Below are 27,017 nucleotides of genomic sequence, written 5' to 3' on the forward strand. Positions count from 1 at the left end.
ACAGTTGTCAAGCTTTTTAACAAACTGGATAACCATTTGTTTCTGCATAGCACATTATCTTTACATAGGAGAAATCGGCAGAAAACGTGAAGTAGCCAAACATTCTGTCCTACAAAACACCACCTTAACAGTTAGCCATCATTGCCCAACTGTTGTACAACTGTGTCTACTGCACACAAATACATGAAACTAGAAATATGTTTGATAAATAATTCTTTAAAAAATTATTTTCACCCTAAATTTCTCTGTATCGATGCAGATCCAGATTACCATTTAAGTCCAAAGGTAAATAACACATGTACATACACTTATAATAACTTCAAGTAGGTCTTTATTTTTAAAAGAATGATGGCAATGAAGAGTCAATCACTAGACAGTCTTTGACTACTCAGAAAGAAAAGGCTACACACATTTTCTTAAGTCCAGAGGCCACAAATTAGATAACAATCTATTTCCTGTCAAAGAAAATGCAGTATATAAAGATAAATGAAACTTTACCTCAAATATTCAAACCAGTAACAAAGTTGTTCATCTCACAAACTTAAAAGATATGTGAATAAAAGAAACAACAACAACAAAAAAAAAACATTATGAAATGAAGTTTACCGCTTGAGGCAAAATTCGAAACAAGTAAAAAGTTACACAATGTGTTAAGAATAACCTTTTCAACAGATAGTGGCTAATTTCAAAGACTGTCTGATCACCTGAGATGTGGTTCCTCTCCTTCCGCTGTCCCCCTCATTCCCTTCCACACCCCCCCCCCCCACTCCTAGTTTTCAGGTTGTTCGTTAATTATTTTTCTACTATGACACCGCTCCTTCCTCTTCTGGAAACCTGGAGGGATTTTTCGATTGTCCTCAGGACCTGTACTTTCTTCCTGGTGGAAGGCTTCTGGATCTAGACCTAGACGTGGTTGCTGAGGAAGATCTGGCCTCTGAGGAGGACTTGGTCCTTCCAGGAGAACTTGATCTCGAGGATGATGGAGAATTATCACAGGAGCGAGATGGACGCTTTGAACAGCTGAAGTGAGATCGGGCCTGAGATGGCGATCGGCTCCTGGTGCGGGACCTGCGGCAGCGACCAAGCTGTGGCTCTGGCATGCTTGACTCAGGGGTGGAGTTTCCTGGCTGCGGCCTTGGTGGAAATCTAGGAGGCGACCGTGGCGTGCCATCTGCACCCGCAGCTCACGACCATCCAGCATGACCCCGTCTAGGGCGTCCATGGCCTGCTCGGCGTGGCGCTTGTCCTGGAAGCGGACGAAAGCAAAGCCGCGGGACTCTAGAGTGAAGCGGTCGCGGGGGATGTACACATCGCCGACGGGCCCATACTTCTCGAAGATGCGCCTCAGGGTGCGGTGTGAGATGCGGTTGGTCAGGTTGTCCACCTTGAGGGAGATCAAGTCGTCCACGTTGGGAGGAGGGCGGCTGTAACTCATGACCTTTGCGAGCTAAGCGGGGAGCCCCCGCAAACTGAATTCTGAGCTAGCTGCAGTCTGCGAAGGCTGCGAGGACGACGCAGGCTCTAAGTTTGCCTTGGCCTTGTTCAGCCTGAAGACTCTGCCTCTTTGCGTCAGTTGACTCAGCCGGTGGCTGCTTAGACACCCCCGAATGTTGAACGTTCGGTCCACGCGGATTGTCTCCAGAGTTCAGACTGCTGGAGGAACAGCTCTGTACCAGTTTTCCTTTTGTTAAAGTGAAAGTTCATGACCATAACATCATTTTATGATTTTTCCTGTACATGTCTAAGCACCCAGTTTTAATTATGGGCAAAAGTATATACGTATAGATGTAATTATGTGACTAAGTACATGGCAGTGCTGATTCATGTATGCTCAAACTATTTGTTTACTGAAGACAGAAACAAAGTTTCAAAACAGATCATGAAAAGATAGGTTGATTCAGTAACACTGACAAGCAGGAGACCATGAGAGCCACCTACAGGGTATGAGCTGTAATCAGAAATGCAGTATGAGAGCTCTTATTCTGCTTGAAAAAAATAAAAAAATAGAAGTCAAAGTTATGATCTGTCATTCCAAATTACATAATTGAATATAACTCAGATTACTAAAATTTACTGTTTTCTTATTGGTTAACTAGATATACTTTTTGATGGAGTAAATTCATTTGATATGACTTTCATTAAAAAATGCTTTTAGAATTAATAATTATATTTCATCAGATTGTTGGCAAGGCATCTTTTCTCATGAATCATGTCTATTAGGCTCTAATAAGTGAGCTTGACAGTAATGGGGTAGAAAATAGTATTTTATTAATTATTTCTCACCTTCAGTGAGCATTATGTACTCTTTCCCTCAAGGAGAGGGAAATTTTCCCCTCTATCCCTCTTGAGTTCTATTGGCTGGATTGATAAGAAAATTAGCATAAGGCAGATTAACAGGAGAAAAAGGAACACTTTAGTTCTTGTGCACAGAAGTCTCACAGAAATGGCACCTAAGAAGTAGCCAAAGCAGGCAACTGTTATACTCTTTAGGTAAACAGTAAATTTATGAGGAATTGACAGGGCAAAGAATTTAGGCTTTGGGTGGTTAATTAGAGAGGACTTAAAACAGTGTGGGCTTGGGGTAGTCAATTAAAGAAGTAACAAGGTTTGTGAATACAGGCTTTCAGACCAAACTCTCTCTCTCTGGCGATAAGGGTGTCCTTCAGCCTCTAGATGCAGGGAGAGATTCATCTCCTGCTTTCAGAGAGAGAAAGAGAAAGGTCTTAAGTGTCCCTTTTGTTGGCCGTTTCTTAAATAGATGTGATTTAAAATAATCAATATGCTATTGAGGCATATGGGGCCCTGAGCCCCAACAAAAGTCACTGCATCTTCTGCACGTTATTAATTCCTATGTATGTGTTCTGGTTTTCCACTACTGCATAGCAACCTACATCAAAGTTTAGTGGCTAAATTTTGTATCATTATTTTATCTCATAATTCTAAGACACTGAAATCCAGGCAGTAGACTGTAGGACTCGTTTCTTCACTGTATCCACTGAATTAGCTAGGGCGACTGGGATGGCTCTCTTGGAACTACTGGGTGTTAGCTGGTTCCCATCCCCCCCGCCCCAGCCCCTTTATCAGAGCCTCTCCGTGCAGTCTGGCAGATTTCTGCTCTAGTTAGATTTCTTAGATAATGGTCAGGTTTATAAGAGACCGTAGCAGAAGCATCAGTCCTCTTAAAGTCTAGGACCAGGCCGATATTTAGCATCAGTTCTGCGTCTCTTCTATGAGATTCCATTGCCAAAGCAACCGTGGGCCAGACTAGGTTCAAAGGAAGGAAAAAAGGGTCTCTCACTGAAGAAGTGTGAGGGTTTGTGGCCATTTTTAGTCTACCATAGACAATTCCCTGGACAGATAATATCAACATTCTCACATTGAAAAGTACATCCACCCCCTTTCAAGACCATTAAGCTCTTATTTTCTTATGATAACATATGACCATCTCGGACTTTGTCATTTTAATTAGGTCTGGATATAGAAAACACTTCAGGTGTATTTCCTCGAGTTTTATTCCTCTTAAACAGAAGACCTGTGGGATAAAATGAGAGGTTATCCCACATATAAGACTGAGATGGGCATGAAACTGAAACTCTTAGTTGCTCAGTCATGTCTGATTCTTTGCAATGCCATGTACTGTAGCCTGCCAGGCTCCTTTGTCCATGGTATTCTCCAGGCAAGAATACTAGAGTGGATTGCCATTTCTTTCTCCAGGGGATCTTCCCAACCCAGGGATCAAACCCCAGTCTCCTGCACTGGCAGACAATTCTTTACCATCTCAGCCGCCAGGGAAGCCCTAAGATGAACATAGGATGGCCTTAGTTGACAGTTCTATTCAAAAGGAGGAACAGTTCACAGTAATTTTAAAATTCTAATGGGCTTTTGATCCCAGTTTCTTGGTTTAGGGCCCAGGCCCATTCTTGGGTCACCAATTAGTCCTTTAATATCTTAGTTCAGCCTTTGAGTCATCCTGCTGCTGCTAAGTCGCGTCAGTCATGTCCAACTCTGTGCAACCCCATAGAAGGCAGCCCACCAGGCTCCTCTGTCCCTGGGATTCTCCAGGCAAGAATGCTGGAGTGGGGTGCCATTTCCTTCTCCAATACATGCATGCATGCTCAGTTGCTTCAGTGTGTCCATCTGAATCATCCTGCTGCTGCTAAGTTGCTTCAGTCATATGTGACTCTGTGCTACCCCATAGACGGCAGCCTACCAGGCTCCCCCGTCCCTGGGATTCTCTAGGCAAGAACACTGGAGTGGGTTGCCATTTCCTTCTCCAATGCATGAAAAGTGAAAAGTGAAAGTGAAGTCACTCAGTCGTGTCTGACTCTTAGCGACCCCATGGACTGCAGCCTTCCAGGCTCCTCCGTCCATGGGATTTTCCAGGCAAGAGGACTGGAGTGGGGTGCCATTGAATCATCCTGTCTTCCTTAAAAGGTCTGTGTTTGTAGCTAAGTAGTTTTCTTAATGTGTGCACAATGTTGAGGGTACCAAGTATTCTTTTCATTCTGAACTGCGTCTGTCCCTTTTAGTCTTATCTCATGGTGCTTCTAACAAGCACAAAATTTCCCTCTCCCTTTCTCCCTCCCACCCCCACTCTCTATTGGGCTTGCCTGAGATTCTTATTGGGTGTTCACTCCATTAAACAAAATCTACATTCACATTTCTAAGATAAGATCTTATCTACCTTGGGCCACCTCTGTCTGAGGCGAATGTAGGTGGCCTAGCAAAGAGAGATGGAGAGGAATGCTCTGAAATCATTCTAAGACCTTAAACAAGGATTGTATAGCTCCTTTACTTTACTTCTTTACCCTGAGACTACATTTTACTTTTCCAGGTTTTACTTTTTGCTCTGAAGTCGTTGAACGTTGATTCTTTTCTTAGCTTGGAAGTCTATCCTGGGCATTCTATGTTTTATGTACATTCTTTTCTAAAACTGAATAATTCCTTCTTTAGTTTATCTCTTTCTTATAGTATCAGAGGCATTTAAAGAAGTCAATCATTTTTTTTTCACTCTTTCTAGACATCTCCTTAGCCAGATTCATGAGTTTACTAGGTCCACTTGCCATTTTCCAAAATACTCCAGGTGATAGTTTTGCTAATCATCTTGCAGTAAATAACTTACAGTCTAGTCCTCCATGTATTCATTGACTTTCTTTGAGGTGTTTCAAAGTTTGACAGAATTATGTCATGGTCCACTGAGGGACACATAATATGCATTTTTTTAGTTGTTTAAACTCCTTTATCACTTTCTCAATAGAAAGGATTTTAGTTCTTAATTACCTCAGTTTCCCTAAGAGAAACTATTCCCAGGTAAAGGTGAACTGATGGATGTGCTGTGCTTAGTCCCTCACTCCTGCCTGACTCTTTGCAATCCTATGGCCTGTACCTTGCCAAGCCCCTCTGTCCATGGGGGCTCTCCAGGCAAGAATACTGGAGTGCATTGCCATGTCCTCCTCCAGGGGATCTTCCCAACCCAGGGATGGAACCCAGGTCTCCCACATTGCAGGCGGATTCTTTACCGTCTGAGCCACCAGGGGAGCCCAAATTGATGCATCGGTTCAGTTCAGTTCAGTCACTCAGTCGTGTCCAACTCTTTGTGACCCCATGGATGGCAGCACGCCAGGCCTCCCTGTCCATCACCAACTCCTGGAGTTTACCCAAACTCATCACCATTGAGTCAGTGATGCCATCCAACCATCTCATCCTCTGTTGTCCACTTCTCCTCTTGCCCTCAATCTATCCAAGCATCAGGGTCTTTTCAAATGAGTCAGTTCTTTGCATCAGGTGGCCCAAGTACTGAAGTTTCAGCTTCAGCATCAGTCCTTCCAATGAACATTCAGGACTCATCTCCTTTAGGATGGATTGATTGGATCTCCCTGCAGTCCAAGGGACTCTCAAGAGTCTTCTCCAGCACCACAGTTCAAAAGCATCAATTCTTTGGCGCTCAGCTTTCTTCACAGTCCAACTCTCACATCCATACATGACCACTGGAAAGACCATAGCCTTGATAGTTTCTCCCAATTAATAAAAATAAGAGTGTACATGTCAGAAATGCTAAAAATTGTATGCACTTTTATCCATTTAAAGCAGCAGTCCCCAACCATTTTGGTATCAGGGACCGATTTCATGGAAGACAGTTTTTTCCACAGACCTGGGGTCAGGGGGATGGCTTTGGGATGATTCAAGTGCATTACATTTATTGTGCACTTTATTTTTAGTCTAATGCCACTGCTGATCTAAGAGGAGGTACTGGTCTGATGCCTAGAGGTTGGGAACCAGTGATTTAAAGGACTCTGCCTTTACATAAATTAGTTTCGTCAGAACAAGACATATATTCTTCATGAAAATTGGATCTGATTTATGTCAGAAAGGAGAGGATGCTGAACTAGTTTGGAGGGACTTAGATTCGTGTCCTACTGGTTGGATCTCCTTGCATCCCATCCTGAATGAAATCAGTCCTGAATATTCATTGGAAGGACTGATGCTGAAGCTGAAGCTGAAATCCTTTGGCCACCTGATGCAAAGAACTGACTCATTGGAAAAGACCCTGATGCTGGGAAAGATTGAGGGCAGGAGGAGAAGGGGACGACAGAGGATGAGATGATTTGATGGCATCACCGACTCAATGGACATGGGTTTGGGTGGACCCCGGGAGTTGGTGATGGACAGGGAGGCCTGGCGTGTTGTGGTTCATGGGGTCACAAAGAGCCGTACACGACTGAGCGACTGAACTGAACTGAACTGAACTGATACTTGATATTGCTATCAAAAATCTATCCATAGGCTATAACTACTTTCAAAAAGTATTTGTTATTCAGATAAGATTGTTAGTTTGTTTTTGAATTAGGCCAAAATAAATAAATATTTTAAAACCTAGAAAGAAAACACAGAGAAAATTCTTAAGATAGAAATATTAATGTTCACAATCACAGTACTTGATGCTGTGTATTTAAACTGATGCACTGTAATGGAAAAAACAGATCAGGTGGAGCTCAGATGATTCTGGTATAAATCGTAATTTCTGATTTGTCAGGGCAGATAGAAAGAACTATGATTTGGAAGATCAATATATAATAATAATTATTATTATTATGTTAATAATACTACTCAGCAACTGTGTTGAGACAAACTAAGTAGCTATGTAGTTTGAAAGTCAACATGTTAAGTTAGGTGTATGATAAAAGCAGCATATGCTGGTAGAATGAGAGAGGGTAATATGAAGTCAAGTTAGAGCTATGAGATATTGGTGGTTGTTCGAGCAGGAAGCATGTTGTCTTCTAAGAGCTTCAGTAGCAGGAATTAGGGATTCCGTTCTTGGTAAAAATGGCAGATTATGATGTCATAATAGGCCTGGAACTAAGACATTTAAGGCATTTACTTGTCTTGTTCCTCTTCAGTTGCTAAGTCATGTCCTAATCTTTGTGACCGTCGCGGACTCATTATAATCATTTTCTGGGTACAGGATGGATCCTAGATAAGACATTGTCCTAGTTTTCTTTTGCTGCATAAGAAATTCGTACAAACGTGGTGGCTTAAAACAACCCCCCTTTAATAGCTCACAGTTCTGTAGGTTGGGATACTGCCATGGAGTGGCTTGGTTCTCTGTTCAAGGTCATAAAGGTCTGAACTCAGCATTTAAATACTTGTAAGATAATTCTAACATCTAACTCATCCTGATTTGGCATCATTTGTCATTTCTTATTCAAGTTGTTATGTATCAAGTCGTTATGGTATGAGTAGTGATATCTTATTGTTTTTTGGACATTTTGGCTATTATGTTAGGATACTTTGGTCCCTGTTTAAAGTTGTTTTGTTTTTATTTTAGCAGGCCTTTCATTTTTATAGGTTTGGCACATAGTTCCTCAACTTTTGAGGACCATGGTTCCATGGCAGTCTCGTTTTCAGAACCTATATGGTGCCTTTTGTGTTGTGCAGGTGGAGCTACTTCTGGTCCCTGCTCATGCTGCTTATGGGGTCAGAAGCAGCTTCCCCAGGATCGGCCACTTGGTGCTGCTGGTGGGGGAAGGGACTCGCTGGACCACTTGATGAAGAGTACTTCCTGTGCCAGGCACTTGTGACAGGTTCTCCCCTGACTGTAGAGAATGAAGGGTACTTACCAGGTTGAAAACTTTCTGTGGAGGTACCAGGACGTTTCCTAATGTCTCTGGATAGGGGAGAGGAGTCTCAGGCCCTTCTGAGGAGGAGAGCATTTTCCAAGTGTGCGCTTTTTGTGGTGGGATCACTTTTTCTGGCTAAGGAGCCACTGGTGTGTATGGGTGGTGAAGGGGAATCTCAGGCCGAGTGGGGGGATCACTTTATCTGGGCATTTATTGTCAGCAGGGATTTTAATTGTTCCCTCTTTTAGGTTCTGCAGTGCTCATTTGGTATTTGTGGGATTCCTATTTGATGTGATGGAGGAAGAGCCCATTTGAGACACTTCCTGTTACTAAGTTTAGAGGGAATGCTGGGTTTAGGTCACATTTCTTCTTGGTAGAGGTCATAAGGTGCCCTGACATGAAGTTGCTCAGTCATTCTAAGGGTCCCTAGCCAATTCACCTTCTTCTTTAGACCTTTCAGAGCTCACGTTTGGTTGTCTCATATTGTTTCCAGGATATATAGTTGGGCTTGTAAATGGGGAGCAGGGCAAGAGGAGCATAAACCATCTTATATGGACTAGAAGTCCTCTCTGTGCCTTTTAAGTGCTCACCTGATTGGGACATGCTCACTCTGGATAATTTCCCAATCAACTGTGCTGTTTATCATAATCTGATAATGGGAACGATACTCCATCACATTTACAGGTCTCATACTCAAGGAGAAGGGCTACTACGAGGATCATTAGGCGTCATCTCAGAATTCTGTCAACCACAGAAGGTGTATGTGAATGTACTGAAGCATTAATTAAGCAATTACCATCCTTTGGAAGACTGGAACCTGTTAGGATAGTATGAAAACCAAGGACTTTAATAATTTTTCTACTCACAGTAGATGAAGTACACCTGGTATCAGAAATGCTTAATAAAAATCAGAATATTCAAACAAATTTCAGTATTAGTTGATGTCAGTTTCAGAGGTTTGACCTAAATCTTCATGTATGGCCGTGCAGATATCTGCTATGTGAAAAATATGCTAGCTGAAAGGTGAATTTAAAAACTTCACCACCACTCCCCATTTATATTTTGTAGTTATGTGCAAATACTGTGGCTACCAGCAAGTCACATAGAAAATAAAAGTCAGTGATGTTTCTGACTTTAAATGTTTAGAGCAGCTTTATACATAACACTACCTGCATTTGAACAGGTTGCACATTGTACAAAGTGATGATTGTTGCTATAGGTTGTAATATTATGTACTCTCACCAGGATGGAAAATGATAAGGAAAAATTTTTGTACTGGCCAATAGGGTCTTTTCCAATAGTCAGTTCTTCCCATCAGGTAGCCAAAGTATTGGCGCTTCAGCTTTAGCATCAGTCCTTCAGGTTAGATTTGGCTAATGTGAACTACTGACAAAAGATTAGAAGTCAGGAGGAAAGAAGGTAAGGGTATTCATTTCTATGATGCACCCTCTCCAAAACTTTGGATTGGCAGTGGCTGCCATTTTCTCAGTTTATAGCTCTTGCTGGGTGGACTTCTACTACAACTCTTAAGGCATTTGGGATTGCAGGAACTACTATCTCTCTATGCCCCCTTCAAACCTAGTGGTTCTAATACTGGCTTCTCAGTTGCTAGCCTATGGGTACTTCATCATCTCTTGGTTTTTCTTCATTATTTACACATTTTAGTCTCCTCATTAAGTGATATTCCATCACTCTTTTAAAGTGTGCCATCAGCTTTTGGCTAGGACTCTGACTAATACATTGGTAGTGGGGAACAGGAGAAACTTTAAGGTAGTATTGGGGAGGGTGGGATAAACTGCTGGAGAAGGGATAAATGGAAGATATAAACTGGATAAAAGGGATCAACTGGAAGAGAAGGATTTCAAAGCTTTTTATGGCATTCTATGAATATAACATGACTTTTGTATGTGAATGACTCTAATATAGTCTTAAATTGCTTCTTAATTATTTAGTTGGGTTCCTGTTTCTTTGCATGCACAACCAGGATTGAACAGGGCTAAGAGACATCTGGGATTTATATGACTAGAAGATACTACTAGGATCTATCGAGATTGGTTATATCATATTAGAACATTTCTCTCATGGCATCAGGAATATCCCAACCCAGTGCACATGCTAAGTTTCTATTGAAATTCAGTGCATTGCTATGATGTGTAACTCATTTTTATTGTCAGATAGGATAACGCTGTTTGACTTTTTGATATTTCCTTTTATTATGAAACAGAAATTTGGGAAAGCCCAATAATTTCTTCAGGAACAAGTAATTCAGTTCCGATTGTTACATGTAGATTCAGGTTGTTAAACATAAATAACTCTAAAAGTGGACATGACACAGCTGACAGTTGTCCGTCACTGTAACACTTTATACATCCGAGAATTCAGATCTCACATAGAATCATCTGCCTCAGAGTGATCCACTACGGGCCCACGACAAATAGGGCAGGTTGAATGTTCTGCCAGCCATTGATCAATGCACTGATAATGGTACTCATGGGAGCATGGTAGGATGCGTAGCATGTTGCCTGCAGTGTATTCTGTGATGCAAATGGTACAGATTTTAGTTGCATCTTCCTCTTCAGAAAATCTTATAGGCAAGTTGTCAATCTGCAGTTCGCTAAGGCCTGTAGGTTGGTGTGGGTCTGCTTCATGTAATAAGATAAATTGTTCCAGATTAAGGGAAGACCCAGAGTCGCTATCGTCATCTATTATTGGGGTCATTCGTCCATCTTCTTGCTCGGTCTCTGATAAGCCTATTGATGAGCTTCCTTCTTCACTGTCTTCAAACATCGGTGAGCTAATTTCCAAATCTTCATCACTTAAGCTAAAACCAGACATTTGATTAAATGTGGCACTATAAATATCGTAGGGGTTTGAACCTGATATCAGTAGCAAACTTGAGTCAGAATCATAGCTAGCGTTTGAAGCCGAACGAGGTCTGCTATCACTACCATTAGGTCCACGTCTTTCATTTGGTGACTGTGCCCTTCCCATGTTTTCACTTGGACGTGAGACACTATGCTCTGAAATACTGCCACTGTCCATAAGGTTACTTGAGTCACTAAATACTGTCATTGTCTGACATAAAATAGTCTGAGTTGTAACAGACATTACACCACTTACTCTAGTACTTAAGCTAGTATTTAAAATTCTATGAACGGAATTTCTGATGGTATTGGCATAAGCTCTCTCATCGGCCTCATCAAAATCTGAAGACCTAGGCTCCAGTTCTTCTTGCTCACTTTCTGAAGTGGTGGTGTTGTTTGGTAAGTCCGATGTTAACTGAGTTCTACTAACTTCTCTGTATCTCTGAGAACATGCTGGACAATTAACTGGACAAGGACTGAAGGGTCTGGTTGGATTTGTCTCCCTCACTTCCCAAGATTCGCTACTGCCCGTTGTGTCTGAATAACATTCTCCAGGAACAGCATTCCTAGATCTAGAAGTTTCAGTAAGACCCCTATTTTGCAACTCATGTCCAGGCATTTGCTGTCTCAATGTTTCTTCATGCCCAGTTCTAGAAAATGTATCATTCTCACTTACGAGAGGTTGTTTAAAAGTCTGAGATGGTATATCTTCATTCATTCTTTGAAAAAGTTCCCACAGTGTACGTGGAGGTGTCCAGCCGTCAATCCTTGCTCTCGTTCTCCGAGAATCTGGGCTCCTACTTCTTGGTCGTCTCTGACTTCTAGTCAGTGGGACTTCCATTAATGTTTCCATTGTATCGTGTTCTGATGCAGATGCTGTTGTAAATAGTGACTCAGATTGTGGATTTTCCACTTGCCTTTGGCTGTCTTCCGTATCTTCTCTTCTGGGAAGTTTTGCAGATGCTACATATTCATTTTCTGGATTTGAGTTTTCATCATCACACTCAAGATTGCTTTCTAAGCCAAATCTGAGCTCATCACTGTTAGCACTAATTTCGCTCTCTTCTCTCCAAGACTGATTTTCTTTTTGTTCACTTGTCACATTTTCAGTTTGTCCAGAAGTGGTAAGCCAGTCTAGAAGAGAGTCCTCACTGGATTCATTATCTGAAGCATCTCCTCTATCTGTTAATTTAAAAAAAAATGGGGGGAGGGGCCATAAAAGAACTACCAAAATCGGAACTATCATAAAATAGCACTCTGAAACTTTGTTCAGAAAGCAAACAAAAATGAGAACTTAAACACTCAGATGTTTTCAACTGATTTCACATTTACTTTATAAGTTATACTTTAAAAGTTAATTATCTTTAACTTTAAAGTTAATACTTTAAAAGCTTTGTTATCTAGATTTATAAGCAAAGGCAGGGAAGTTTCAATTCCATCTGAAAAAGAGTACACTAATCCTAGATAAATTTAGAGAGGTTTTTACAAAGGGTATCTGAAGGAAGTCTGTTTTTCAATAGTTTGTCATATACACAGCCCTGTATACCACTGTGGGAGGAATGTCAAGAGACAACATTTTTTTTCAGTCCACTGTCAAAACACCAAAGCAATTAAACCAGGTAAACACCAGTTAAGGTACAGTGCTAGTATTTTAATTCAATTGATACTATTGTCTGATTCTCATTAGTCTCCAACATTACTACTCCTAGGCTCCTGTATGCTTTTGATAATGTATAAGTTGTTTTAAAATATAAGATTATTGCCCAAATATAAGCAAAGTTTATAGGATTAAAAGTATTTGAATTTTGAATACTTCTTAATATTACCAAGGTTTTTAATTGGCATTAAGCTAAATGTCAGATCAAATGAATAGACTGAACCTAGCATGGTGCATATAAGACCACATTCCAGAACCTAAGTATTATAGTATCCTCTTCATTAGGTAGTAAAATCCTCTATTTTACACTGGGAGAGAAGGCACCATATCTGAGGTTCCAGCAGGGTTTCTCAGCCTTAGAACTATTTACATTTTAGCACTGGGCAATTCTTATTTTGGGGAGTTACCCTGTACATTGTGTCATATTTGGCAGCATCCCTGGCCTCTGCCCACTAGATGCTAGTAAATCCCATGCCTCCTTCTGTGACAACCAAAAATATCTCCAGCTATTATCAAATGTCCTTTGGGGTGGGGGAGAGCAAAACTGTCCCCAGTTGAGAACTACTTGATTAAAATATTTCTTTTTGCTATTTTTTAACATGTCTATATAGATAGTGAGGGCTTCCCTCATAACTCAGTTGGTAAAGAATCTGCCTGCAATGCAGGGGACCCCAGTTTGATTCCTGGGTCAGGAAGATCCGCTGGAGAAGGGATAGGCTACCCACTTCAGTATTCTTGGGCTTCCCTTGTGGCTCGGTTGGTAAAGAATCCACCTGCGAAGTGGAAGACCTGGGTTCCATCCCTGGGTTCCATCCCTGGGTTGGGAAGATCCCCTCCATTCCAGTATTCTGACTTGGATATTTCCATGGACTGTATAGTCCATGGGGTTGCAAAGAGTCTGACACGACTGAGCGACATTCACTTTCATGCTGCTGCTAAGTCATTTCAGTCGTGTCCGACTCTGTGCGACCCCATAGACGGCAGCCCGCTAGGCTCCTCCATCCATGGGATTTTCCAGGTAAGAGTACTGGAGTGGGGTGCCATTTCCTTCTCCAATGCATGAAAGTGAAAAGTGTAAGTGACGTCGCTCAGTCGTGTCCGACTCTTAGAGACCCCATGGACTGCAGCTCACCAGGCTTCTCCATCCATGGGATTTTCCAGGCAAGAGTACTGGAGTGGGGTGCCATTGCCTTCTCCATCACTTTCATATATAGAGAAAATAATTTGGGACATGGGAGGACCTTTCCATTGAGGTACAAAACCAACCAACAAACAAAAATCAATAGTCTACTTCACACTATTTCCCAATTAAAACAATCCAAATGTGAATCAGGAAAAAAAACCTACCCTGGCATTCTCACCGCAAACCAAGTAAATGTCAGTTCTTTTTTATGAGAAGTTCCTTACCAAATAATGTATGCCACCTCTGTATAATTTACTATTTACTATTATGAAGTGATTATTAATACTATGAAGTTCCTTTTTCATCCCATCCTATTCCCCCCAAAGAGAAATATACCTGTATTTTCATCTGAGTTCTGTCGTAGGTTTTCTTTCATTATTTGAAGCCTCTTCTGCAACTCTTCTTCCGTACTTTCACCTAGGGGGCCGAGCAAATTGTTGTCCCTCATAAGTATGTAATCTTCCTCACTCAGATCACTTACGAATCGGTAGTAATCATCTTCTCGAGCCAATCGGTCTGTCTGACCTCTGTGTCGGACCGAAACTTCTTCATCGTCGGAGTCTGAGCTTTCCATCTCGATGAACAGCTGGGAAATTATCTGAATTTCATGACATAGGGCTGAAATGCAAAAACCGCTCTCAAGCAGTCTTCACCTTCGACTTCCACCCGGGAGTGACCCGAACACACTCAGTCGGATAACCATCCGCCTAGGTTCCCCGCTGCTCTGCTACTCAGCTACTGCACCTCAGCTCTGTAGCCTCTGGTGAGGCAATAATTGAGATCCGCCTCTACCTCACAACTTGCTTAGGCGTTGCCTAGGCATCCATTGTCTTCCTTAGGTAACTGAGTAGGGACTGGATTCAGGTTGGGTTTCATTTCATTCAAAAGCAACCAATATTTCTGAGGGTTTATAATGTACCAAGCACCATTCTTCACTGTCCGCCCCACCACCACCACCTCCACACCCCCCGCCCCCCGCAGATTAAGCTATCAGGGAAGCCCAACCATTCAGGTATGGCCTAAATCAAATCTCTTACATTTACACAGTGGAAGTGAGAAACAGATTCAAGGGATTGGATCTGATAGAGTGCCTAAAGAACTATGGACACAGGTTTGTGACATTGTACAGGAGGCAGTAATCAAGACCATCACCAAGAAATGCAAAAGGGCAAAATAGTTGTCTGACGAGGCCTTACAAATAGCTGAGAAAAAAGAGAAGCAAAAGGCTAAGGAGAAAAGGAAAGATATACCCATCTGAATGCAAGAGTTCCTAAGAATAGCACGGAGAGATAAGAAAACCTTCCTCAGTGATCAGTGCAAAGAAATAGAGGAAAACAATAGAATGGGAAAGACTAGAGATCTCTTCAAGAAAATTAGAGATACCAAGGGAACATTACATGCAAAGATGGGCACAATAAAGGACAGAAATTGTATGGACCTAATAGAAGCAAAAGATATTAAGAAAATGTGGCAAGAATACACAGACGAACCATACAAAAAAGATATTCATGAACCAGATGACCAGGATCAAGTGGGCCTTAGGAAGCATCACTATGAACCAAGCTAGTGGAGGTGATGGAATTCCAGTTGAGCTATTTCAAATCCTAAAAGATGGTGCTGTGAAAGTGCTGCACTCAATATGCCAGCAAATCTGGGAAACACGCCAGTGGCCACAGGAGTAGAAAAAGTAATTTTTCTTTCTAATCCCAAAGAAATGCAATGCCAAAGAACGTTCAAACTACCACACAATTGTACTCATCTCACACATTAGCAAAGTAATGCTCAAAATTCTCCTAGCCATGCTTCAATTGTACTTGAACTGAGACCGTTCAGGTGTTCAAGCTGGAATTAGAAAAGACAGAGGAACCAGAGATCAAATTGCCAACATTTGTTGGCTCATTGAAAAAGCAAGAGAGTTCCAGAAAAACATCTACTTCTGCATCATTGACTACACTAAAGCCTTTGACTATGTAGATCACAATAAACTGTGGAAAATTCCTCAAGAGATGGGTAGACCACCTGACCTGCCTCCTGAGAAATCTGCATGCAGGTCAAGAAACAACAGAATCAGACATGAAACAATGGACTGGTTCAAAATTGGGGAAGGAGTACGTCAAGGCTGTATATTGTCACCCTATTTATTTAACTTCTATGCAGAGTACATCACGTGAAATTGTGGGCTGGTTGAAGCATAAGCTGGAATCAAGATTTCTGAGAGAAATATCAATAACCTCAGGTATGCAGATAACACCACACTTAAGGCAGAAATAGAAGAAGAACTGAAGAGCCTGTTGTTGAAATTGCAAGAGGAGAATGAAAAAGCTGGCTTAAAACTCAGCATTAAAAAAAGATAATGGCATCTGGTCCCATCACTTCATGGCAAATAGATGGAGAAACAATGGAAACATTGAGAGACTTTATTTTCTTTGGCTCCAAAATCACGGCAGATGTTGACTGCAGCCATGAAATTAAAAGATGCTTTCTCCTTGGAAGAAAATCTATGACCAAACTAGACACCATATTAAAAAGCAGAGACATTACTTTGCTGACAAAGGTCCATTTAGTCAAAGCTATCATTTTTCCAGTAGTCATGTATGGATGTGAGAGTGGGACCATAAAGAAAGCCGAGCACCAAAGAATTGATGCTTTTGAACTGTGGTGTTGGTGAAGACTCTTGAGAGTCCCATGGACTGCAAAGAGATAAAACCAATCATTTCTGAAGGAAATCAGTCCTAAATATTCATCGGAAAGACTGATGCTGAAGCTGAAGCTGAAATTCTTTGGCCACCTGATGCGAAGAACTGACTCATTGGAAAAGACCCTGGTGCTGGGAAATATTGAAGGTGGGAAGAGAAGGGAACTACAGAGGATGAGATGATTGGATGGCATTACTGACTTGATGGATATGAATGTGAGCAAGCTCAGGGAGTTGGTGATGGACATGGAAGCTTGGTGTGCTACAGTCCATGGGGTCTCAAGGAGTTGGACACTACTGAGTGACTGAACTGAACTGGAGTTTAGCAATCCTAATTTGCATGCTAGGTGTGTATTTGTGTGTGTGTGTGTGTGTGTGTGTGTGTGTGTGTGTGCATGCCAAAGCCTTTGACTGTGTGGATCACAATAAACTGTGGAAAATTCTGAAAGAAATGGGAATACCAGACCACCTGACCTGCCTCTTGAGAAACTTCTATGCAGGTCAGGAAGCAACAGTTAAAACTGGACATGGAACAACAGACTGGGTCCAAATAGGAAAAGGAGTCCGTCAAGGCTGTATACTGTCACCCTGCTTATTTAACTTCTATGCAGTGTACATCATGAGAAACACTGAGCTAGAAGAAGCACAAGCTGGAATCAAGATTGCTGGGAGAAATATCAGTAACCTCAGATATGCAGATGACACCACCCTTATGGCAGAAAGTGAAGAGGAACTAAAAAGCCTCTTGATGAAAGTGAAAGAGGAGAGTGAAAAAGTTGGCTTAAAGCTCAACATTCAGAAAATGAAGATCATGGCATCTGGTCCCATCACTTCATGGGAAATAGATGGGGAAACAGTGTCAAACTTAATTTTTAAGCTCCAAAATCACTGCAGATGGTGGTTGCAGCCATGAAATTAAAAGAAATTTATTCCTTGGAAGGAAAGTTATGACCAACCTAAATAGCATATTAAAAAGCAGAGACATTACTTTGCCAACAAAGGCCTGTCTAGTCAAGGCTATGGTTTTCCCAGTGGTCATGTATGGATGTGAGAGTTGGACTGTAAAGAAGGCTGAGCGCCGAAGAATTGATGCTTTTGGACTGTGGTGTTGGAGAAGACTCTTGAGAGTCCCTTGGACTGCAAGGAGATCCAACCAGTCCATCCTAAAGGAGATCAGTCCTGGGTGTTCATTAGAAGGACTGATGCAGAAGCTGAAACTCCAATACTTTGGCCACCTCATGTGAAGAGTTGACTCATTGGAAAAGACTCTGATACTGGGAGGGATTGTGGGCAGGAGGAAAAGAGGACAACAGAGGATGAGATGGCTGGATGGCCTCACCGACTCGATGGACGTGAGTTTGAATGAATTCCGGGAGTTGGTGATGGACAGGGAGGCCTGGTGTGCTGCAATTCATGGGGTCGCAAAGAGTTGGACACAACTGAGTGAACTGAAACTGAACTGAACTGAACTGAAGATTCATTCTATAGCCATCATCACGGCATGATAATTTTGCATGCTGTTGAGTCCATTTTAGATCATTGAACGTTTTACTCACAATAAAAATTTAGTTCCTGATAATGGCTGCATAGTATAAAGTCTATTTCCATTGCTCTTTAATAGCTTTTGAGGTTTTGACTTCTTAGAAGCTTTGGGAGGAAGTGATATGACATGGTAGAGCAAGCATAGGTTTTAGAGTAAGATTGGCCTCATATACAATCTTGTGTGTGCCAATTATCTATGAGGTGGGCACATTACTGAGTCTCAAAATCTCTGAATGTGAAATGAGAGTAAAGTCTGGCTTACAGAACAAAGATTCTTAAATTATATTCTTCTTATTCCCAAGATCCATTGACCTTCCTAAGTACTATTCATTGATGCCAGGTTAAAGACCCTTACCACAGACTAGAATCAGTTAAGATGTCAAAATGAAAGTGTATTTGTCAGAAGTCCCATGATGTTTGACCACCACACATGATGTTTGACCGCCACATGTTACACACTCTTTCAAATCTACTTTTGGCCTTCCTTATTTTCCATAGGATGCATTCTTTTTTTGAAAAAGAAAAAAAAAATGTTTGTTTGCGTTCTAATAGTTGAGATTGATTTATTTGGGGCATGTTATCAGAAGAATAACAAAGGTGAACCACTAAAAGTGCTGTCAGTACACATGCAGAGGTTGATCGGCAAACCTTTTATTTTAAAATGAAAGCAGAAAATATAAGGGATGTGTTAGAACTTAGATCTATGAAAGGATATACAAAAGACATATAACTATATTGACAGACTTGGGGAATGTTCCAAAGTATTATTTTTATTTTAGTATATTTGTTGCTCATCATTTGAGTGTGTCTTTGGGGATGTGTGTATTTAATCAGGAGAAAAACTAAAAATTAACAGTGTTTTTAGTTCGTTATCTTATACTAATAGCTCAAATATAGCTCCATTAAGAATGTTGATTGATAGGAATGGGAGACGATTCATCTGTAACCTTTTAGTCATTATGGTCCACATATACTAGTAAAACTTTCCAAAGTAGCCATGCTAGTTAACACATATTCAGAGTCTAAAGGCCACTAGCCATAAAACTAAGTGAAATATAACAGTTTTTGCTTTATATCACTGTAATCCATAAGTACATTTAAGGTTCACATGTGAAAATATGTCATGTGTTGGAAGGTAAGTAAAATTAACCTTTCAACAACACAAGTTTTAATGGCATAGGTCCACTCATATGCTATTTTTTTAAGCAGTAAATACTATAGTACTATATCATCTATGGTTGCTTGAATCCATGTATGCAGAACCACAGATAAGAAGGCCAACTGTCAGTAATACACAGATCTTTGTCTGCACCCCTAACTTCCTTCTTGTTTAAGGGTCAATTATAATGGCTCAAAAATTTAAAATTTACTCAGTTTGCTGAATGTTGCTATTCCACATGGATATGAATGCAGTCTGTGTTGGGTTGAGGGTGTCTGTGCTAACAGACAGCTCAGTGGCTTTTGGCTATTTTGACAGTCCTGAAAGTTGTGTTTATTCTTGCTTTTTCCTTTTATCATGGTGATCATAAGCCTTTTACCCTGTTCAATGTATATTTCATTCATCTGGATTTGCTGGTTGACTCTCCTGCCTGGCCTATAGTAAGAAGCAGGGTGTCAGAGAATCCAAGAGAGAGGACCATGAAGAGCTTGGTTTGAATCTTGCAGACAATATCTACCTGATATGATGAGGAATCCAGGAACTCTCCTTGAGGTATCCATGTTAAGAACACCTCTGTGATTTTGTTTATTGATCTATAAAGTGAAAATAATTATTGAGTCATGGTAATATGGAGAAGGAAATGGCAACCCACGCCAGTATTCTTGCCTGGAGAATCCTGTGGATAGAGGAGCCTGGTGGGCTGCTGTCCATGGGGTCACACAGAGTTGGACATGACTGAAGTGACTTAGCAAGCATGTATGCATTGGAGAAGGAAATGGCAACCCACTCCAGTATTCTTGCCTGGAGAATCCCAGGGACAGAGGAGCCTGGTGGGCTGCCGTCTGTGGGGTCGCACAGAGTCGGACACAACTGAAGTGACTTAGCAGCAGCAGCAGCAATATGGTGACAGTTATGTGAGATAATATTTTGAAATCAGGCCCCCTTATTATATGCTCTTAGAGTTTTTGATAACACTTGTCACATTTATAATGTCATTTTTATTTTTAAAAATTGTGTTTATTTATTTTTGGCTATACTGGGTCTTTGTTTCTGCATGGGTTTTTCTCTAGTTGTGGCAGGCAAGGGCTATTTTCATTGTGGTGTGCAGGCTTTTCATTGATATGGCTTTTCTTGCTACAGAGTGCAGACTCTAGGGCACACGGGCTTCAGTATTTGCAGCATGTGTGCACAGTAGTTGCAGCTCCCAGGCTCTAGATCACAGGCTCAGTAGCTGTGGGACACGGGCTTAGTTGTTCCACTGCGTGTGGAATCTTCCCAAGTCTGGGATGGTATTCATGACTCCTGCATTGGCTGGCAGATTCTTTACCACTGAGCCACCAGGAAAACCCCTATAATGTCATTTTAACTACCCGTGTTTTGATCTGCGCCCTCCTTTCCTAGTATAATTGTAAACTCGGAGAGGGAAAATCATCTGTTTTGCCCACAGTCGTGTTCCCTGGGACTAGCATGGTATCTCGCAAAGAAAAATTGTTCACTAAAAACTTGTAGGAAAAAATGGAGGGAAACGTATTCACTTATTCTCACTCAGATTTTCCCTGTTGCTTCACCAGAATAGATTAATAGAATGAAAGAATGGTCAAATTGATATGATAAATTTTTAAAACCACTCAGAGAAAGGATGGAAGCTGTTCAGAGATGGAGAGGCCTTGAAGTTGTGTCAGCAGATGAAGGATCAGGGAAGTTTAACCTGAAGGAGAGGAGTTGCGATAGCCGTCTTCAAACATTGGAAGGATTATTGCATAGGTAAGAGTTTAATCTTGTTCTGAGTAGCCCCAAGACATTCACAGATCCAAAACTACTGGATTTAAGCTATGGGGAGGCAGGCTTTTGACTGAAAAAAGAACCCTCTCCAAAAGAAGAAATTGCGTGCCTCAAGAAATACTGTATTTTCTAGCACTGAAGATGTTTGAACATAGGCAAGATGAGGGGACATTGGAACTTGGGAGTGTTTTGTTCTGTTTTTTTTTTTTTTTGGTTTTTTTTTTTTTTAAGGATTTATAAATCAGTTAGGTGGTTAGGAGATGTGACCTTAAAAATCTGTGGAGTTTGTGATTCTTTGAGTCTTTTTCTTCCAACAAAAGAAAGGCAGGGGAGAAGGTGGGACTGAGAGAAACTGGATGAAGATATCAGGAACTCATAAATGGTGAGAGAAGGAAGTCAGGCAGATCAGAGGATAACTCTGTTTCAAGCAGTTGCTTGGCCCTATACAGAGCCTTGTGTTAGTTGCTCAGTCATGTCTGACTCTTTGCAACCCCATGGACTATAGCCCACCAGATGCCTCTGTCCCTGGAATTTCCCCAGGCAAGAATACTGGAATGGGTTGACATTTCCTTCCCCAGGGGATCTTCCTGACCCAAGGATTGAACCCAGTTCTCCTGCCTGGCAAGCAGATTCCTTACCATCTGAGCCACCAGGGAAGCCCATAGAGAGCCTTAGAAAGCTAGTTACAATGTTCTTAACAATATTAGCATAGAAAAGAACTAATAAAACTCAAGGTTTCACAGTATTCTAACCTATGTCTCACTTGATAAATTTGCCACATATATCTTAGGGCATACCTATATGAAAGGCATAAATTTCTTTTTTTTTTCAATGGTAGAAGATACCTCTTAAAGAGTTTGTGACTCTGTAAATAACAGCATGATAATGAAAACCCTGAGGTGAAGTACATATAAAATATTTTACATATGTCTAGCTAGAGGACAACAATAATCTTAACTAAATGCTTAGAGAGGCCTGACAATACCATGTATTCACTGTGAAACCTAAAACAAGTTATCCACTATTCATTCATTCAACTCAGTTAGTGAGTAACTTGTGTAAGTTACAGGGGATATTGCATTGAACAAAACAGATAGATGTGTTCCCTGATGGAGTTTTTAGTCTATGGATGGCATTAAGAATGCAGTGAGTGAGAAGTGCAAACATTGGATAACTGCACAGGTAGGCACAAAAGTGGTTCTGAAATTTGTCTAGGACAACGCTTCTCAACCTCTGTACTCTTGACACTTTGAGCAACATGATTCTTTCCTAAGGTGTGCCTGTTCATCATAGGATATTTAGCAATATTATAGATGAGATAGTTGGATGGCATCATCAACTCAATGGACATGAATTTGAGCAAACTCCAGGAGATAGTGAAGGACAGGCAAGCCTGGCGTGCTGCAGTCTGTAGGGTCACAAAGAGTCGGAAAGGACTTAGCAACTGAACAACAGCAACAACTCATCAGGGCTTCCCTGGTTGCTCAGATAGTAAAGAATCTGCCTGCAATGCAGGAGACATGGGTTCAATCCCTGGGTCAGGAAGATCTCCTGGAGAAGGGAATGGCAACCCACTCCAGTATTCCTGCCTGAAGAATCTCATGGACAGAGGAGCCTGGTGTGCTACAGTCCATGGAGTCACAAAGAGTTGAACATGACCAAGTGACTAACATACTTTTTTCACTGACCTCTCCACACTGGAAGGCAAATAGCCCCCTTCTTGTTGTGACAGCAATGTCGCAGACATTGCCTAATGTCCCTGAGAAAGCAAAAACATCCCTGATTGAGAATTGGTGGTCCCAGGGGAGCTCTTTTCTGAGGAGGTGACTTCTAACAAAGCTGGTGTTGGTCTTGGTGAAACCATGGAACATGTCCCTTGCTCTCCAATGGCTGTAGTCTAATTTTTAAAAAATTAAGAATCAATATAGTGTTATCAGTGCTACAGGAATATTGATGAAAGGCTCCTAACCCACAAGAGTGAACTCAGATTTAGGCTTTTCGGAGTTGAAATCTTGGTCAGTTACTTACTTAACAACCAACTTAGTGTCTTCAGGCCCAGTTTTATCATGTATGAAAGAGGGTTAAGAAGGTGGCCCATTTCCTAATCTCTTTCGAGGACATAAGAATTCAAGTAGGAAAGAGCATTTATATTTTTTAAAAGACGCTTACTCCATAGTGGCTGTACTAGTTTGCATTCCCACCAACAGTGTAAGAGGGGTTCTCTTTTCTTCACATCCTCTCCAGCATTTATTGCTTGTAGAAAAAAAAAAAAAAAGACGCTTACTCCTTGGAAGAAAAGTTATGACCAACCTAGATAGCATATTGAAAAGCAGAGACATTACTTTGCCCACAAAGGTCAGTCTAGTCAAGGCTATGGTTTTTCCAGTGGTCATGTATGGATGTGAGAGTTGGACTGTGAAGAAGGCTGAGTGCCGAAGAATTGATGCTTTTGACCTGTGGTGTTGGAGAAGACTCTTGAGAGTCCCTTGGACTGCAAGGAGATCCAACCAGTCCATTCTAGAGGAGATCAGCCCTGGGATTTCTTTGGAAGGAATGATGCTGAAGCTGAAACTCCAGTACTTTGGCCACCTGATGCGAAGAGTTGACTCATTGGAAAAGACTCTGATGCTGGGAGGGATTGGGGGCAGGAGGAGAAGGGGAAAACAGAGGATGAGATGGCTGGATGGCCTCACTGACTCAATGGACGTGAGTTTGAGTGAACTCTGGGAGTTGGTGATGGACAGGGAGGCCTGGTATGCTGTGATTCATGAGGTCGCAAAGAGTCGGACACGACTGAATGACTGAAATGAACTGAACTGAACTGATAGTTGATTTTAAATGTTCTGTTAGTTTCTGGTATGCTTCAAAATGATTCAGATTATCTATCTACGTACCTATCTATAGAGAGAGAAGGAGAGAGAGGAAGAATGTGTGTGTGTGTGTGTGTGTGTGTGTGTGTGTGTGTGTGTGTGTTCTTTCTCATATTTTTTCCCATTGTGGTTTATTACAGGATATTGAATATATGTTTACCTATGCTATACAGGAGGGCCTTGTTTATCTATTTTATATATAGGAATTAATATCTGCTAATCCCAAACTCTTAATTTATTCCTCCCTTCCCCGCCCCTGGAAAAAGCCTTTAAAACTAAGCCTGGTGCACAGTAAAAGGAACAACGAAGAGAAAGAAGAAAACATGTGATTTCTTTTTTTGGTGATGGTCCACATAGCATATACTTTAAGTTTGTATCAAAGAACATTGTGTGTGTGTGTGTGTGTGTAAACCACTAAGAACTTTATGAATAAGAAGTATATTATGGAATTAATTGCCCTTCCAGATCTTGACTATACTTTGACTGCAGGTGATTGTAGAAACAACCATAACTTCCTGGCACAGGACTTGACAGATAAGTCAGTGAATTAAAACTGCAAGTTAAAAAAATTTCCACATAAGATAGAGAGGCAATTTCAGTTCTGTGTGAATAGCATATACTATTTTATGAATGCCATTGTGTAACTGATTATTCATATGGTGGAAACAATGGTATACCCTTAATGGTTGGTAAACAAAAATCAATTCCATGTAGTAAAATTAACTTACTAGAAGCATAAACTCATAAAAATGATAAAAGGAGATACAGGACATTAAAAACATGTGATGAGAGAGAGTTTTAGCAAGGCCCCAAATCCTGAAAACATAAAATTGGCACACTGATTTCACTGAAAGTTTTGAGCTTCCATATAGCAAAGGGAACAATAAACAAAGTAACAAAAAATGGATTAATGGTATTCTTAGAAAAAGTATTTACAAAATCTGACCAATGGGGGTTTACATTACTAATATGCTAAAAGGATACTATAGAAGTCAAGCAAATAGCCTATAAGTGTATGAAATAATGTTAACCACCCCTAGTAATAATTATATACAAGATTTACAGAAATGTTATGCCTCTGTTTAGTTTACTGTTTCTTTCTCCTTGATGGAATCATTTAGCACTAAGTAACAGATTTTAATTTAACACTACCAGAAATGCAGGTGATCCAATCAGTGCCCTTGATTATACTGCAGTGTTCAAATAAATAACATTTATTTCAGTTTTTACAATTCCTATAGAATATTACTGAAATATTTATCTTTGGTAGAAATTTTGTTTAAATTTAAATAGTGTGTTTGTATATCCAGTTTATGCCATTTACCTCATTTATCCCAATCCCAGGAACTGATTGTGCTTAATTGCAATTCAAAAGAAAAAGAATATTTGATCCTGAGATTTTTATACTTTTATTTTAAGGGTAACAATTTTAAATTGTCTGATATAAACAAAGCAAGTTCCCTTTGTTCCTCAGAGGCTTTATATTAAATGGATTTTTACCTCATTGATAACATATTGTGGTTAAATTTCCCCATGATCTTTGTGTTTCTGTTTTCACAGCAGAAACTAACTCGGTCCATTTACTGTCCTTCATAGAACTGTGCTCTGCAATATATTTTTTCATACAAATAGATACCTCTTTTTAAAACTGTGTAAATCCTTGCACAGAGTTTTCCCAGTTGGATCACTTCTGACTCACATTTCCTAAGGAGGTGTGAGGGTGGAGGGGAATGGCTTTAAGAAATGAAGTGCAATAAGTTTAATGCTTTCCTGTGATACAAATATAGGAAATGACCCTGAATGACATCTTTACTCTTGTCTGCGCATTTCTCCCACAGGTATGGTTCTGGTCAGCTATAGAAAAAATTGACATTTGCAGTGGGCCCTTTTATAAAAGAAGTGCCAACTTGGAAATGATTTATTTTAGAAACAGAGAGGATATAAACATATATATCCCCTGTCTCTGAAGTGTGAAGGTTGAAAAGCAAAGGGATGATCTTTAAAGTGTCTAAAATATTGATTTGTGGCATAGTTTTACAAAATGCTTCAGATTAGTTTTTTTTTTTTTGATGGTCCCTCATGCTTTGCATCAGTTGGTGCTACAACTTGAAGCTCTATTTTTGAATTTACTTTTAAAAAAAGATATTTCATAGTGGTATGTATCTATCTCCCTTTAGATAATCAATGCTGAAAAAGCCAGAGTCATTCTAAGAAATCAAATCTGATATTTTCCCTAACATCACAATTTTTGCTTTGATTTCCTTTGTTTTTATACAACAAATATTCTCTACCTCCCTCTCCCTAAGAAGATGCACCAACTCAACACTGATAAAATTCCATTTTTAATCTCTGTTTATTTAAGGAGCAAAGATATTGAATGTTCAAATTAGAGCTACTTTTTAATATCAGAGTAATCACTTGCATAAATAAATCAAGCTTTAGCAAAATAGGAAACCTACATTTAACACAATTTCCCAAATATATACATCTCACGTTATAGATATATCTACTTATCCCCCATCATTCCTAAGGAATTCACAACAAAATGATCAAATCAAGTGGAAAACTAGAATAGAAATTGTTGATTATTTGTGATTAGAGTATTTTTATCATCTTTAAGAAAAATTGTTTTTTAAATTAACACAAAGGAGCCCTTAAGCCCTATGATATTTTTAGCTCAATGTTTAAATTTAATTATCAAACTTTACTTATAGATTAAAAGATGAACTAAAAATGCAGAATCTATCAAGTAGTCCACATTGCATTAGCTGAAACATATAAAGTATAACAGTGAGTTAAATTTCCTGAGAAATTTGAGTTATTTAAAGTAGCAGGACAAACACTTTAAGGAAAGATGAATTGAAAAAAAATAGAATATATATGTCTATAAAATATAGTCATATAAAGTACATCCATATTTCTTCACTCTGAGCATCAGGGTAATGCAAAAAATAGTAACAACAACAAAAGCAGTGTGGTATGTCAGATTTCACCTTTTAATTTAAAAGAAAATGTTCATGCATAAAACATAGACTGGCGATTCGTTTCTTACATGATAGTATACATGTTTCAATGCCATTCTCCCAAATCATCCCACCCTCTCCCTCTCCCTCACAGTCCAAAAGTCCACTCTACACATCTGTGTCTC

At 40.3% G+C, this 27,017-nt stretch overlaps 2 protein-coding genes and 1 pseudogene across 2 annotated transcripts in view; 1 reads left to right on the forward strand and 2 right to left on the reverse strand.

Annotated features, from left to right (window-relative positions):
- The window catches only part of DMD (dystrophin), a 2,235,978-nt gene that overhangs the window by 1,066,128 nt on the left and 1,142,833 nt on the right, over positions 1-27,017 (forward strand). The gene's annotated exons all lie outside the window — the stretch shown is intronic.
- Positions 804-1,435, reverse strand: LOC128070129 (serine/arginine-rich splicing factor 2-like; annotated as a pseudogene).
- On the reverse strand, positions 10,503-14,395 carry LOC128070128 (E3 ubiquitin-protein ligase RLIM-like). Its single transcript, XM_052663432.1, has 2 exons — positions 14,158-14,395; positions 10,503-12,163 (listed from the first exon to the last, which is right to left on the reverse strand). The coding sequence occupies exons 1-2, from the start codon at positions 14,393-14,395 to the stop codon at positions 10,503-10,505; spliced, it is 1,899 nt and encodes a 632-aa protein (XP_052519392.1).

This window comes from Budorcas taxicolor, chromosome X (assembly GCF_023091745.1).
Source record: "Budorcas taxicolor isolate Tak-1 chromosome X, Takin1.1, whole genome shotgun sequence".
NCBI classification, from domain to species: Eukaryota; Metazoa; Chordata; class Mammalia; order Artiodactyla; family Bovidae; genus Budorcas; species Budorcas taxicolor.